The sequence below is a fragment of the Syngnathus acus genome, chromosome 24, assembly GCF_901709675.1.
Source record: "Syngnathus acus chromosome 24, fSynAcu1.2, whole genome shotgun sequence".
In the NCBI taxonomy this organism is placed as follows: Eukaryota; Metazoa; Chordata; class Actinopteri; order Syngnathiformes; family Syngnathidae; genus Syngnathus; species Syngnathus acus.
The window spans coordinates 5596310-5609987 of record NC_051108.1 but is presented as its reverse complement, the minus strand read 5'-3'; the positions used below and the strand labels follow the sequence as shown (position 1 = coordinate 5609987).

The window sequence follows — 13678 nt, the reverse complement described above, 5'->3', positions numbered from 1 at the left end:
AAATGTTGCACTAGATACAACTAATGCGTAGAAATACAGTAACTCACATGATACACATCTATTATACAAAGATAACAATCTAATATAATAATATAATATAGTGTAATATAATGGGCAGGATACAGTAATTAATATTTTTTTTAATTCAATACCTTTTATTGAAACACCATTGTACATCCTTTTAATGACACTTTATGACCTTAAGATTTACATCCACAAAACTTTCAAAGGCAACAGACTTACACCTCATTTTGAGAATTTACGAAAAATTCACACACCGAAACATTACTTTTAAGAATACTCAAAAATAAGAGCGATGGCACAAAACAAAGCACTTGCAAACACCCTGTGCTGTGCGTAAGGGAACACGTCATTGAGGTATTCACATCTGGGTGTATTACCATTTAATACAGACGTTTACAATCGTTAAAATAATCTAACAGAAGAAATTAAAAGAATTAATTGTACTAAGTTCATCTTGTTTTTCCTTTTTAATTACTTCACTGGTTCTTTTATATCAAACAAATTATTTTAGGTGTATTTACCTGACATGTTTCGGCGGGTTCTTCCACCTTCATCAGAGTGTCACTGATGTGGTTGTGACCCGTCTTTATCAGCTGATGGATGAAGGCGTGGCTCACCTGTCAGATTTGACAGGTGAGTCACGCCCTCTGCTGTCAGTTCACCTCTCCAGAATGCTGTTCCAGGTTGTAGAGAGCATGTAGGCTCCCTCGTCCCTGTTGATGGTCCTCGGGCCCCGCTTGCAAGAAGGAATGTGAGAAGGAGACGGCAACAAGACAAACAAGAGCAATGAAACTACAAGCAGAACAGGAACACTACAAGTCAGCCATTACCGACCACTGTAAAAGAGAAAACCACATCATGGACTGGGAAAAGGCCAGAGTCATCCGCACTGAAGAAAACAAACATCAGCGTTGGATCAGGGAGGCCATTGAGATCCGCAAGCGGGGCCCGAGGACCATCAACAGGGACGAGGGAGCCTACATGCTCTCTACAACCTGGAGAGGTGAACTGACAGCCTTCATCCATCAGCTGATAAAGACGCATCACAACCACATCAGTGACACTCTGATGAAGGCGGAAGAACCCGCCGAAACATGTCAGGTAAATACACCTAAAATAATTTGTTTGATATAAAAGAACCAGTGAAGTAATTAAAAGAATTATCCTATTTAATACGTAACATTTTTCACAACTAATTAGGCTACTTCATACATACAGTGGTTCCTTGACATATTTTTCGAGATACGAGCCAATCTTAGGCCAATTATTTGCAAGCTCTGATGTGTGTGTTTGTAGGCCTAATGACAGTTCATACAATAAATTGCTCCCTAGAGTCTGCTACCGAAATGCTAACACAGTGCAAATGCAAAATGCCCAAGACAGACTACCAAAACTAGCATCGATGTAGTTGGAAAGCCTTGAAACAATTTGGACACAAATAATGGAGCAACACATGCAGATGGAAATTCAACAATACTCACAGGCTTACATTCTTTGTGCCCCTGCAAAAAAAATACATCAATAATACTGCACCTTAAACCTGATTCACACGGCTAGATAGAAATTATCGTCCGTCTTCCCTAACTTTGGACGAGAGACCCCACACAAAATGAAAAAAGGTCACGGGTATCACAGTTTTGAATGTACCGTAAACAACAAGAGGCAAAACATCAGACACGAACCAATTTCATTCATGAATATTCTCACGCCGGACAAAAAATGTCCTAATACCTCCCGATTAAACATAATTTCAGTGTAAACAAACATGGCGGACAAAGAAGCTACAGTTTCTGGTTTGTTTTTAGCAGACTATTACTCGACGGTGAAAGACTATTTGATATATGATTTGCATTACAAGTGGAAAACTAAACTCGTAAGTCAAGGTACCACTGTACTCAGACACACATCCATACTATGTTGTAATCTCACATGTATACTAAACCACAAAACAATATCCAAAGACAGGCCTGATTACAGATAGTGTATCTGACATTACATTCAACGAGTTTTCTGAACGATTCAGTGATGAGGCCAATTTGTGCTCTCCGAATGATTTGGGGTTGAATGGGGGAAACGTCAGGTTGGCGTGGAGGCACAGACCACAGGGATAAAGAAAGGATAAGTCTTTTTGTTATACTTGCTTTTCAGGTGAGACTTTTGCATCTCTTTAGCAACGAATCGGGGGGCCTCGGGAAGTATCCGTTTGTGCATGGCTTATCAGGAGAAAACCTGGGAAACTTGTAATCCAAAGGGAGATCTATGAAGAAGAAATACATTTGAAAATATCATCATATGTGCAGGCTACCGCGGGCCGCATAAAATGATATGACGGGCCGTATCTGGCCCCCCGGGCCTCATGTTTGACACCGATTACGGTTTGTGGCTTTTCTTTTTTTGCCGGGACCTACTTGCTATGTGCTCAACGCTCGGGATGGCCATCGTGCTGTATTTGTGAATACAGTGGCAGCACCAGGTCAATTTCTGGATATCCTCATCCTCACCACCACTTCTATGTACATCAACAAAGTAGGAACCCCACTGGTTGGACTTTGTAGAAGGTGACTTCATGCTTTCCTGTTGAGACACAATGAAAGCGTCTGCCATTTTTCAATTGATTGAACTCTTCATTTCCAGACAATGACATGAACCGTACCTCAAACTTGCCCTTTTTCTCCTGTGGCTCTACCTGAGCCTCATTTGACTTTGCTGCATCACTTTTGGCCACACCCTCGCCCTCCATTTCCTCCACAATCATCACTGTTTCCCACTTTCCAAAGCTGCTGGCAGGGAACATGTCCGACCTCATGCTATCTCCAAAATACACAACCTACAAGGTGAGCAAAAAAAGGTAACATGAAAGAACATTTGCCTTCAGAGAAAGTGATTAGAGGCACACGACGGCTAGTCAAAAAAAAAAAGACCAATTTGCACTCTGCCAAAGAGATAACAAACAAGTCCAAACACGTCACATTCCAATTTCCTAAATTGAGCTGCAGGCAACACTCACTGATTTAAATGTGTATGTCAAAACTCAAATTCACTTTTAGTAACTTCAACTCAACATCCAAAATAGTTTTGAACACATTGTTGTGAATATCACCATTAAAAACACTGTCTGCAATATGCAAGGTGGAGTTAATACCTTGGGCTCTGCTTTTCCTGTCATGGTTTTAAGCAGTTCATGGAGGTGCATCCAGTTGCCTTGGGAGTACCAACCAGGTTTGTCCAATGATGGCATATCTTCACTTTCCTCGACATCATTCACTGGAATATAAGGAAGAATTAATCCACATATATAAAAAAAAATAAACAAAACAATAAATGATTAAATTGTGTATGTGTGCGCGTCTGTGTGTATTTATATACCGTATTTTCCGGACTATAAGGCGCACCTTCAATGAATGGCCCATTTTAAAACTTTGTCCTTATATAAGGCGCACCGGACTATAAGGCGCACCATTAATGCATCATGTCAGATTTTTAATCCAAATCAAATCATTCTCCATTTTATCTTTTTTATTTCAACTTCAGACGCAACAAATTACTTTATAATCACAAAACAATGATCCATAGTCTTTTTGATTCATGATTCATAGTCTTCAGCGGGCCACTTATGATTGATTTCATGACACAACGCTTGGGGCCAGTTTAAATTTAGGAATTTGGTCCATATATAAGGCGCACCGGACTATAAGGCGCATTGTCGGCTTTTGAGAAAATTGTAGTTTTTTAGGTGCGCCTTACAGTCCGGAAAATACGGTTTTCATTTATTTGGTGACTGTGTGACAGCGCTCACCAAGATTTTTGAAGGACCTCTGTTGTGGTTTTAAGGAGAAGAAACCAGGCTTAAGGGCATTTGTGATGATGATATCAAAAAGCTCTTCAAAGTCCTTCCTGCAACATGAAAGAAACAACAGTGAGTGGTAGAATGTGTGTTTTCTGTTGAAGTGGGGATCTTTGAATGTTTATGAGAGAAGCCATACCCAAGGATGTGCTCACAGATAAGCCTGCAGTAGTCACTGTGGGAGCTTGTAATAAGGAGGAGGACTTTCCCTGCATTCTTCATGCTACTGAGCCAAGTCTTTACGGACTCGGAGCAAGTCTGCAAATAACGGCCTGGGTCCCTCTTAACATTGGGGAAATAAGTCCCTGCATCCTCTGAAAAGACAAAAAGAAATAAATACGATACCGAGTTTGCTTGTCTTAAAAAACAGTATAAATAAATACCTCCAATAATATAAAAAATTATGTTGAGTTAGAATAAATTCCATACCTCGAAATGCCGATGTGTTGTAATTGTAGTCAATGGCAGCTACCATGTCTTTCCAAAAGTCGGAATTCACTTCATTACCCCGCTGTTCGCAAAATATAAACATGTTATATTTTTCCCCGTTATAATTTTAACAATTACATGAAACTACATCCAGTACACAGTTTTAATGAAATATTACCTTGTGCAACATGTCCACAATTCTTCCACAGAGGAGGGCACCAGGTAGATCAAAGTAGTTGTCGTATAAATAGTATTTAGCTGCATAATCCAAAATAGAGTAGTTGTGAATTAATAAAACTAAAAATGATAGTGAAATATAGCAAATAAGGCCAATTTAACTAAACAGATTATGCAACACAACAAGTAAAGTCGTGGAAAATTACCAGATCTTGCAAAAGAGGTATTGAGGCTGTTAAAGTGCTTCCACTCCCTTTTTGGACCATAATGTTTAATGATCTCTTCTGTGCTCAGGTCAGTTGTTCCATGTGTTGCTCTAATCAAGGAAAGCATTGCAGGACAGTATTTTGGTAACAATGTTAAGAGTCATTTTAAAGAACTAGCCTGTAAAGGTCTAACATAAATGATGAGATATTTTTTTGGAAGTTGTTTCATTGAGTAAAAGCATACCTCAATACTGTTCCATCTTCAGAAAGCTTCACTAAGTTTCCATCTTCAAGGTCTACCACAAGGCCCTTAAAACTGGACACAAAATGAACCATTAAATGCCCATTTAAATAAAATTATAAAAATGTTTGTTTACATTTGGAAAATTGGAACACAAAACATAAATAACTCATTTATAGCATCATTAATAATTTGTAGTACAGCAAAAGAACAAAAAGTAGTAATGAGGACTACGCAAACAGTAGTACTGGGTGATTACCACCAAAAAAAATCAAATTATGATTAATGAACCTTGTCATATAACAACGAAAACTCAATTTCAAGTATAATGTGAAAGAACAAACAGAAAATTAATTCGCAAAAAAGTAACAATATGTTCAATGTTGACAACTGTTGACACACTTAACTTTTATTTAAGACGTTTATCCAGGTTCCAAATTAAAATGTTGTCACTTCTCCATCTAACTTACCAAAAATCCCAAGTAGCAGGCGTTAGGTTTAATAGGTCCTTATCGTAGCCTTTATGTTCCACCAGATACCTGGCAAAGCTCTCGTAGATCAGCTGCAAAAACAGATACATTATCACATTACTCAGAAGCAATATATATACGTATATATATCTATATCTATATACGTATATATATACGTATATATATAGTTAATTTGACGGGATAGTAAATTTACACTTACAAAAGCAGTATACTGACGACTTAACATTGTAGCAGTGTTAAGTTCTAGCAGTGTTAAGTTCTAAAATGATAACCTTAAATTCAATATTTTCAAAATTGTGAAGAATGGCCTCATTCTAAGAGCGACTGTCACGACACACACACACAAAAAAAACACCAGTGCAGGAAAATCTCTTACACAAATAGCGACACAACAAATACAGTATCTAGACATAAAATCAAACTTAAAAAAAATTCATTTATTTATTTTACCGTTGAATTAATGTATGTGTTCCAAATTAATTGTGTCCACACTTTTTTTTTTTTCCAAAATTGTCGATAGAAATCAGGACGTGCCATTTGTAGGCTGCAAATACATTCAAACTTTAAACACATCCAAAGCACTTGCATTATGCATACATATTATAGTTACAAATCAAACGCGTTCACTGCAATGGAGAGCTTATCCACTGCGATGTGCGGCGTCATGTAATGCAGCTCGGAGCATGCGTTTACCATACTCACCTTGGAGGTCTCCTTCAGATGATAGCGACAGAGAGTATGGTCTAAGTCAAAACCAATAACATCACTATCCAGCAAACTGAAAAATTCTGTCATCGTAGCTGAAGCTGTAAAACGTTCAGGAAATGTGCAGAATCAGTCACAATGAAAACCGTGACCCACAATAAGATGACTCAAGTGTCACTGACGGTGAAATGATCTTAAAAGGTCTTAAAGCTTACTAAACTGCTAAAGTCAACAGTAAAGCAGCATCGGCTGGTTTACTACATTCAATATGATATTCTTTCTATTTCACAACCTTTAGTGTAAATAGCACATATGCAGGCGCCTGCGTCTTCTTCGTCTTTGGAGAGATACGGCGGGTTGGTATGTATTAAACAGCAATACTGCCACCCTGTGGTTACAAATGGAACAGCTGGGCAAAAAAGGATTGTGCAAATTCTCCCATTTAAAAAAATGTGTAGAGTAAAACGGCTTTTTTAACATATTATTTAATCAACATTCACAAAGCATGTCCACAGTGTCCATATGTTTTCCTTCATTGTAATATGCTCATAAAAAATATTTTTTATATTTTTAGGATTACTTGTGAAAAAAATTGCATTAATTATATAGTATATAGGCATTCTTGACTTCATGAGCATCCGAAAGAGCTTTCATTTCCTAAGAAAAATCAATATAGAGAAACATAGCAATTTCAGGATTTTATTTAATTAACTTATTTTATTCAACATAAAATTCAGTAAGATTAACTAAACAATAGTTTAATATATAATCACTTCATGATATTAAACTTTTGTTAAACTGTACAAAATTACCTACGCGGTCCACTAATCTACTTTGTTAAAATGATACACAATTATATTTGCAAATCATATACAATACCATAGAGTAGAAACTAGGAAAAGAATACTCAGGTTGCTCAGTACAGCAAAGGAATGACACCCACTGATATCCAGACACACAAAAGTTGACAACAATAACCATGTTTTCTAATTGTATGTTTAAAAAGACTAGTTACTGTACATGAATCTTCAAGAATTAAGATCGCATGCAATCAGCTGAGGTAAGATGTTGTAAGTATGATCCACTCATTGTCGTACATTGTTAAAAGAACAGCAGGTCACAAAGTGGAAAGAATGCAGCTAAGGTGAATTGCAAGTACAACTGGTTCATCGAGATATTTGTAGACTATATTTACTTCTTTGTTGAAAGCAGAACCCGTTCGGCTGTCGAAACAAAATACCAGGAGGACTACAGCGAGTTTCCTCCCAGGGTGTCACAGTATTACATCAAAAGTCAATCAGGTTCTAAATTTAACTCGGGAAATTTCAAAATACATATCCAATGTATGTATGGATTCAAGTGATTTTCCTTTAAATGTATTATTGAGTTCTCAGCTCATTGTGCTAATATTTTGCAGTGTCATCGTAGGAAGTGGCACGCAGGTCAAAGAAGTCCTCCAACTTCCACTGCAAGGTCTCAAATGTGGGCCGGTCCTGTTCATTCTCATTCCAGCATGTCATCATTATGTCATACATGATATGGGGGCATTTGTTTGGACGTGACATTCTGTAGCCTTGGGGAATTTGTTGGACAACCTGGTAGTTTGTCATGTCTTAACAAAAACAAGAACAAATTGTCAGAGCTAACAAAAAAAAAGAAACAAGTTGATATGGTGTCATTTTATTTTTTTTTTTAAACCTGTTCTTACCTGGGTATGGCATTTTACCAAATGTCATGATCTCGTACAACAGAATACCAAATGACCAAACGTCAGATTTGATTGTGAATAAGTTGTGGTGGATGGCTTCAGGAGCAGTCCATTTCACCGGGAATTTGGTACCTTCTCTTGCCTCATACACTTTTTCATTCTAGATACAAAACACAAATTGAATTGCACAATCAAAATACTCCTGAGTCACAAAAATTTCTTCCACAGTCCCAAAACATCGATACTAGATTATTTGACAATACGCATACCTGAAAGACCCTGGCGAGACCAAAATCGGCCACCTTGCATATGTTGTTTTCTCCTACCAGCACATTCCTGGCAGCTAGATCTCTGTGAATGTAATTCTGCAACTCCAGAAAAGCCATACCAGATGCCACCTGAGCAGCCATCTCAATCTGGTCAGTGAGCTGTAGTTTGGTACCCTTGTCCTCTGAAATTATTTGGACAAAAGTAAAAGTCATTGTGTGGAAGTTGTACATTTATTATTATTATTATTATTATCAATATTATTGTTATGATTACTATTATTATTATTATTAGCATGGAGCCTGCTAGCAGAGCATATGTTGTGATGCGTTTATGTTCCACCAAAAATATGGGAATTTCTGCCTCTGTCGGAATTTTACTCAACCCTCTTCCTCACGGCGGATTTTCAATTCAGCAAGGATATTAATTTAAGATATACAGAAGACATATAACAGACTTCATGATATTTACTCATTTTAACACCACTTTGAGTATAAACGGTGGCGCACTTCCTCTCTCGGACTCCTTGGGATTAATGATTCGTCGAAGGTATGACCAGCAAGCATCGGAACGCCCCAGTTAAAAATATAATAAGATTTTTAAAAAAAACATACTTTGGAGGTATTCGAGCAAGCTGCCATTCTTCATCAGCTCAGTGATTATATAGAAGGGTTCTTCCATGGTGCAGACAGCATAAAGTTGGATTAGCTTGGCATGCCTCAGTTTCTTCATGATTTGAGCTTCTCTGAGAAAATCATCTGCATCCATGGTACCTTGAATATATATGAGACAAAAGACTCTTAGTAAAAGAAATAAAAAACCTGAAGTAATGTTTTCTCAATCGGTAATCAATCGCCTACTGTTGGTGACTTACCAGGTTTCAGGGTCTTCACAGCAACGGCTGTTGTGTCATTCCATAGGCCCTCGTAAACCTCTCCAAACTGACCTGCTCCTAGTTTATGTAGGAGCTTGATGGAATTGCGGTCAATCTCCCATTGGTCCACAGTGTTATAGGATAGACCATTAGTCTGTGGAGCTTCAATCTATACAAACAGACATTTTCAATTTGTTGTGCAATGTTCAATATTAGCACTTAACGAGCTAAAATTTTGCATTCTGACCTTTTTACATGGTTGGCTCAGACACACACATAGCCCATCTGCTTGTATGGAATAGTGCTGCACTAACTTCTTCAACGTGTCAAATACTTTGGTCCTTGAGACATAGTAGAGACCTTCTTCTGTTTTTTTTAGTTTGTAATGCTTCACCTTCCCATGGTCCAACACTGAATGACAAAACATGATCAAAACATCTTAAGTCTCCTGGGTTAACTTGGTCCAATCACTTGTTTCTTACCTGAGAGGGAGAGCTCCCCTGGTTGGGTTTCACAGTTTCTGACTAGGAAGGCTCCTTCTTGATTCTGTCCTGTTACCAACATCTTCTCTGCATCCGCCCTTTTTGTCTCCGGAAAATACCAGCTACACATTAACGTGAAAACAGAAAATAAGTTATTCAGACATGTCAGACAAAGAAAAGTTGACAAAACATATATGGTTTAAATAGCTGCTCAGTTGTCTTTTTTTTTTTCTTGACAGTTATCAATGCAGAATCTCTTGAAGTGCTTGTGTTTGTGAATAATTTCATCTTTCTTGCAACAACTTGAGTTTGACATCTGTGTTTTAAATGTATTGGGGACCAGCTTGATACATAAATATTTTTTACTGAGTCACCAATATTTCACAGTGAATGTGTACCGGAATAATAATAATAATGATAATAATAATAATAATAATAATAATAATGATAATGATAATAAAAGATGCATTGTTTGAATGTAGCAAATAGCCTATTCAAAATAAAAATAGTTATCAATAGAACTACACAAAATAAAAGTATTTTGCTGATTGATTCATTGTATTCCATACTGCATTCATAGGGTTACAATTACGAACAACTAGATAGGTTGAAAATGAAATATAAACAAATCTATAGGCCACATTAGATGCCTGTCCGGAAAAAAATAGAGGGTATTTTATTTTAGTATGGTATGTAGTATATAGTTCTCTGACAATTTATGACACATTTAATAACAATCATCAAGTGTAGTGTGGTATACTATTAACAGTTTTAAAGTTAGATACACGTAATGTTTTAGAAACATTTTGCAAATCTTTTTTTACTTTCGGTCTTCGTTTAGACAAAGAAACATGACATGACGTCATAATCATTGAGCGACCAAAACTACTTTTACCATGTAAACAAAACAGGATAAACCTGTGTACACCGTTTCGTCAATCAAAGCTGCTCCAGAAGATCTTTCATTCACTTAAATTCCTATCTTTGCATTTGTACTTTTAAAATTGACGTCATATTGTGTTTATATCATGTATTATAATAATATTGTAGTATTATGTATTATATCATATAATGTTTGAAAATATTTACGAAGTATTCTTTTGGAGTAATATGCCAAGGAACGCCGTAAGAAAGCCTAATCCTGACGTATTGACAAGTAAATTATTAACTTTTGACAATTACCAACTAGTCTGATAACATTGCCTAAAATAAAGGTCAATATTAAAAGCGCTTTTTTAAGATTACGTTTAGTATTGGTCAAAAAAGTAGATGATACGGGCATACTATGTTTATACATAATACATTAACATTAAAAACAAGAATAAAACAAAGTCTGATTATACTTTGCAATTCAGGAAATGGAGAACATGACTGCTTAGGGCGGCACCACCGCTACTTACGGTTCTGCGTTGATACTCTCCAACGGCGCCACATAATTTGCGGGGATATAGCCTTCTTTCGACGCCGAAAGTCCAATGAGCCCTTTTGCAAACCACCAGTCTTGGGTATTTTTATTCAGAATTTCCAAAAGGTCACCTGCGTTGAAGCTCAAGTCCTCCTCGGTACGAGCAGAGTAATCATAAAGTGCGACATAACGATTCTCGACATTAACATTCTGGTTGATGAAATTTGGCTTGGGTTGCTTTCTTTGGACAGCGCCAGGGTTTTCAAAGACAACAACTCGTTCTTTTTTCTCGCCATCTTTCTTAATTCCACTTGGATTAGATTTCTTAAAATATGTGAGACAACTCCCGCAACAAACTGAAAACCTCGTTTGGATATCCATGTTCGCAGTCAATCATAGCAATTCATTTTGAGTACATGTTCCAATCGGGGTCTCTCTCATTATTCACCACAAGTCAATTTAATATTCCGAAGCAATTATAAAAATGTATCGGAGCGCAGCACTCGTCTTTGGTGAGCATAGTCCATGGTTGAATGTACAATCACACCTGATGAGGTGTCTGGGGGAGTGTCACTTGCTATGAGGCAATGTCGCCTTCAAGTACTACTGGAAAAGTAGGGAAATTCCCCCTCCTGATTTATAGAAATTCAAACACACGCACGCATACGCACGCACACTCACGCGCGCACACGCACGCACGCTACTACATAAAAACCATAAATACAGTATACAGTAATCCTCGTTTATCGCGGATAATTGGTTCCAAAAACCACCCGCGATAAGTGAAATCCGCGAAGTACGGTCACCAACAAGAAGTACTGGGCAGGCTAACGAGTTAGCGGAAAGATGCTAATCGTGCTAACACGCGAAAACAGACTCCTAAAGGAATGTTAACGAACATTTGGAGCAATACTACATTGTCCTAAAGGTTAGACACGTTTCCTCAATTTAAAAGTTTTATTTTGACTTTTAAATTATTTTTTAATTTGGAAAATATATCCGCGATGTAGTGAAGCCGCGATAAACGAAACGCGAAGTAGCGAGGGATCACTGTACATACGTGTAGTGATGTGTGCTAACAGATAGATGTCAGTATAAATCCCATCCATTCTCATCACTGCTTATTCTGTACGGGGTCTCGGGGGGGTGCTGGATCCCAGCTCACTGTAGGCGAAAAGCGGACCACACCCTGAACTGGTCGCCTGCCAATTACGGGGCCAAGTCAAAATTATTCAATTAAATTGGAAAGAGTTTGTGGCACCGTTGTGAGTGGCAGCATTTTCTAGAAGCCTATTGTGTTGTGCTCAATTCATCAATATGTCTTTTATAAATCCACTCTGCGATGGGTTAGGGCTAGGGTTAGAGCTAGGGTTAGGGTTAGGGTTAGAGCTATGCTAATGCATAATTGCTGTCCAAAAAGGAAGTGAAAGTCATTTTGTGGGGTTTTTTTACGATTCGCTTGTGAGTTGCTCCATAAAAGCATACATGTACATTCGATGTAATGTGAGGGTTCCATAGTGTAGCGGTTAGTGCACTGGACTTTAACCCCAGCGACCCGAGTTCAAATCCCCATAGGTTTCAAAAATGTTATCATGAGTGCTCCATAAAAGCATACATGTACCTTCGATGTAATGTGAGGTTCCATAGTGTAGTGGTTAGTGCACTGGACCCAAACCCCAGTGACCCTAGTTCAAATCCCAGTAGGTTCCTAAATATTCTATCATGGAAAAATTTGCGTACCATAGTTCGCTTGTGAGTGCTCCATAAAAGCATACATGTACCTTCGATGTAATGTGAGGGTTCCATAGTGTAGTGGTTAGTACACTGGACCCAAACCCCAGTGACCCGAGTTCAAATCCCAGTAGGTTCCTAAATATTTTATCATGGAAAAATTTGCGTACTATAGTTCGCTTGTGAGCTGCTCCATAAAAGCATACATGTACCTTCCATACAATGTGAGGGTTCCGTAGTGTAGTGGTTAGTACACAGGACTTTAACCCCAGCGACCTGAGTTCAAATCCCCTAAAAGTGTAATTGTGCTAAAAGTGTAATTGTGCTATGTGCTAAAGGTGTAATTGTGCTATGTGCTAAAGGTGTAATTGTGCTAAAGGTGTAATTGTGCTAAAGGTGTAATTGTGCTATGTGTAATTGTGCTATGTGCTAAAGGTGTAATTGTGCTAAAGGTGTAATTGTGCTAAAGGTGTAATTGTGCAATGTGCTAAAGGTGTAATTGTGCTTAGAGTTAGGGTTAGGAGTTAGGAGTTAGAGTTAGGGTTAGAGTTAGGGTTAGGGTTAGAGTTAGGGTTAGAGTTAGGGTTAGAGTTAGGGTTAGGGTTAGAGTTAGAGTTAGGGTTAGGGTTAGGGTTAGAGCTGGAGTTAGAGTTAGGGTTAGGGTTAGGGTTAGAGCTGGGGTTAGAGTTAGGGTTAGAGCTGGGTTAGAGTTAGGGTTAGGGTTAGGGTTAGGGTTAGGGTTAGGGTTAGAGTTAGGGTTAGGGTTAGAGCTTGGGTTAGGGTTAGAGCTTGGGTTAGGGTTAGAGCTTGGGTTAGGGTTAGCTAAATAAAAATAAAAAAAAGTTGCTGGCTCATGGTACTTTGGTGACGTTTGTTAGCTAGGGCTATCTATCTATCTATCTATCTATCTATCTATCTATCTATCTATCTATCTATCTATCTATCTATCTATCTATCTATCTATCTATCTATCTATCTATCTATCTATCTGGTGCTACCATTCGGGTTCCTGTACAGTACGTATAGTCAACATAGGAAACTTCCCAAGTGTCTTCCCTTGCTCTCCCCTGCCTCGGTCCTTTTTCCTGCCTTTC

General features: G+C 38.0%; 2 protein-coding genes across 2 annotated transcripts; both read right to left on the bottom strand.

The window, feature by feature from the left end:
* Positions 1 to 1263: 1263 nt before the first annotated feature.
* On the bottom strand, positions 1264 to 6207 carry nt5dc1 (5'-nucleotidase domain containing 1). The gene is made up of 12 exons (XM_037244414.1): positions 6115 to 6207; positions 5392 to 5483; positions 4925 to 4996; positions 4681 to 4790; positions 4476 to 4555; positions 4298 to 4379; positions 4008 to 4182; positions 3821 to 3918; positions 3167 to 3288; positions 2678 to 2851; positions 2433 to 2598; positions 1264 to 2281 (listed from the first exon to the last, which is right to left on the bottom strand). Exons 1-12 carry the CDS (start codon positions 6205 to 6207, stop codon positions 2169 to 2171), a joined length of 1377 nt encoding a protein of 458 aa, XP_037100309.1. The 3' UTR covers positions 1264 to 2168.
* Positions 6208 to 6802: 595 nt separating this feature from the next.
* On the bottom strand, positions 6803 to 11409 carry frk (fyn-related Src family tyrosine kinase). The gene is made up of 8 exons (XM_037244413.1): positions 10849 to 11409; positions 9449 to 9570; positions 9214 to 9377; positions 8967 to 9135; positions 8707 to 8865; positions 8095 to 8276; positions 7826 to 7985; positions 6803 to 7729 (listed from the first exon to the last, which is right to left on the bottom strand). The coding sequence occupies exons 1-8, from the start codon at positions 11232 to 11234 to the stop codon at positions 7521 to 7523; spliced, it is 1551 nt and encodes a 516-aa protein (XP_037100308.1). The 5' UTR covers positions 11235 to 11409; the 3' UTR covers positions 6803 to 7520.
* Between the last annotated feature and the right edge of the window lie 2269 nt (positions 11410 to 13678).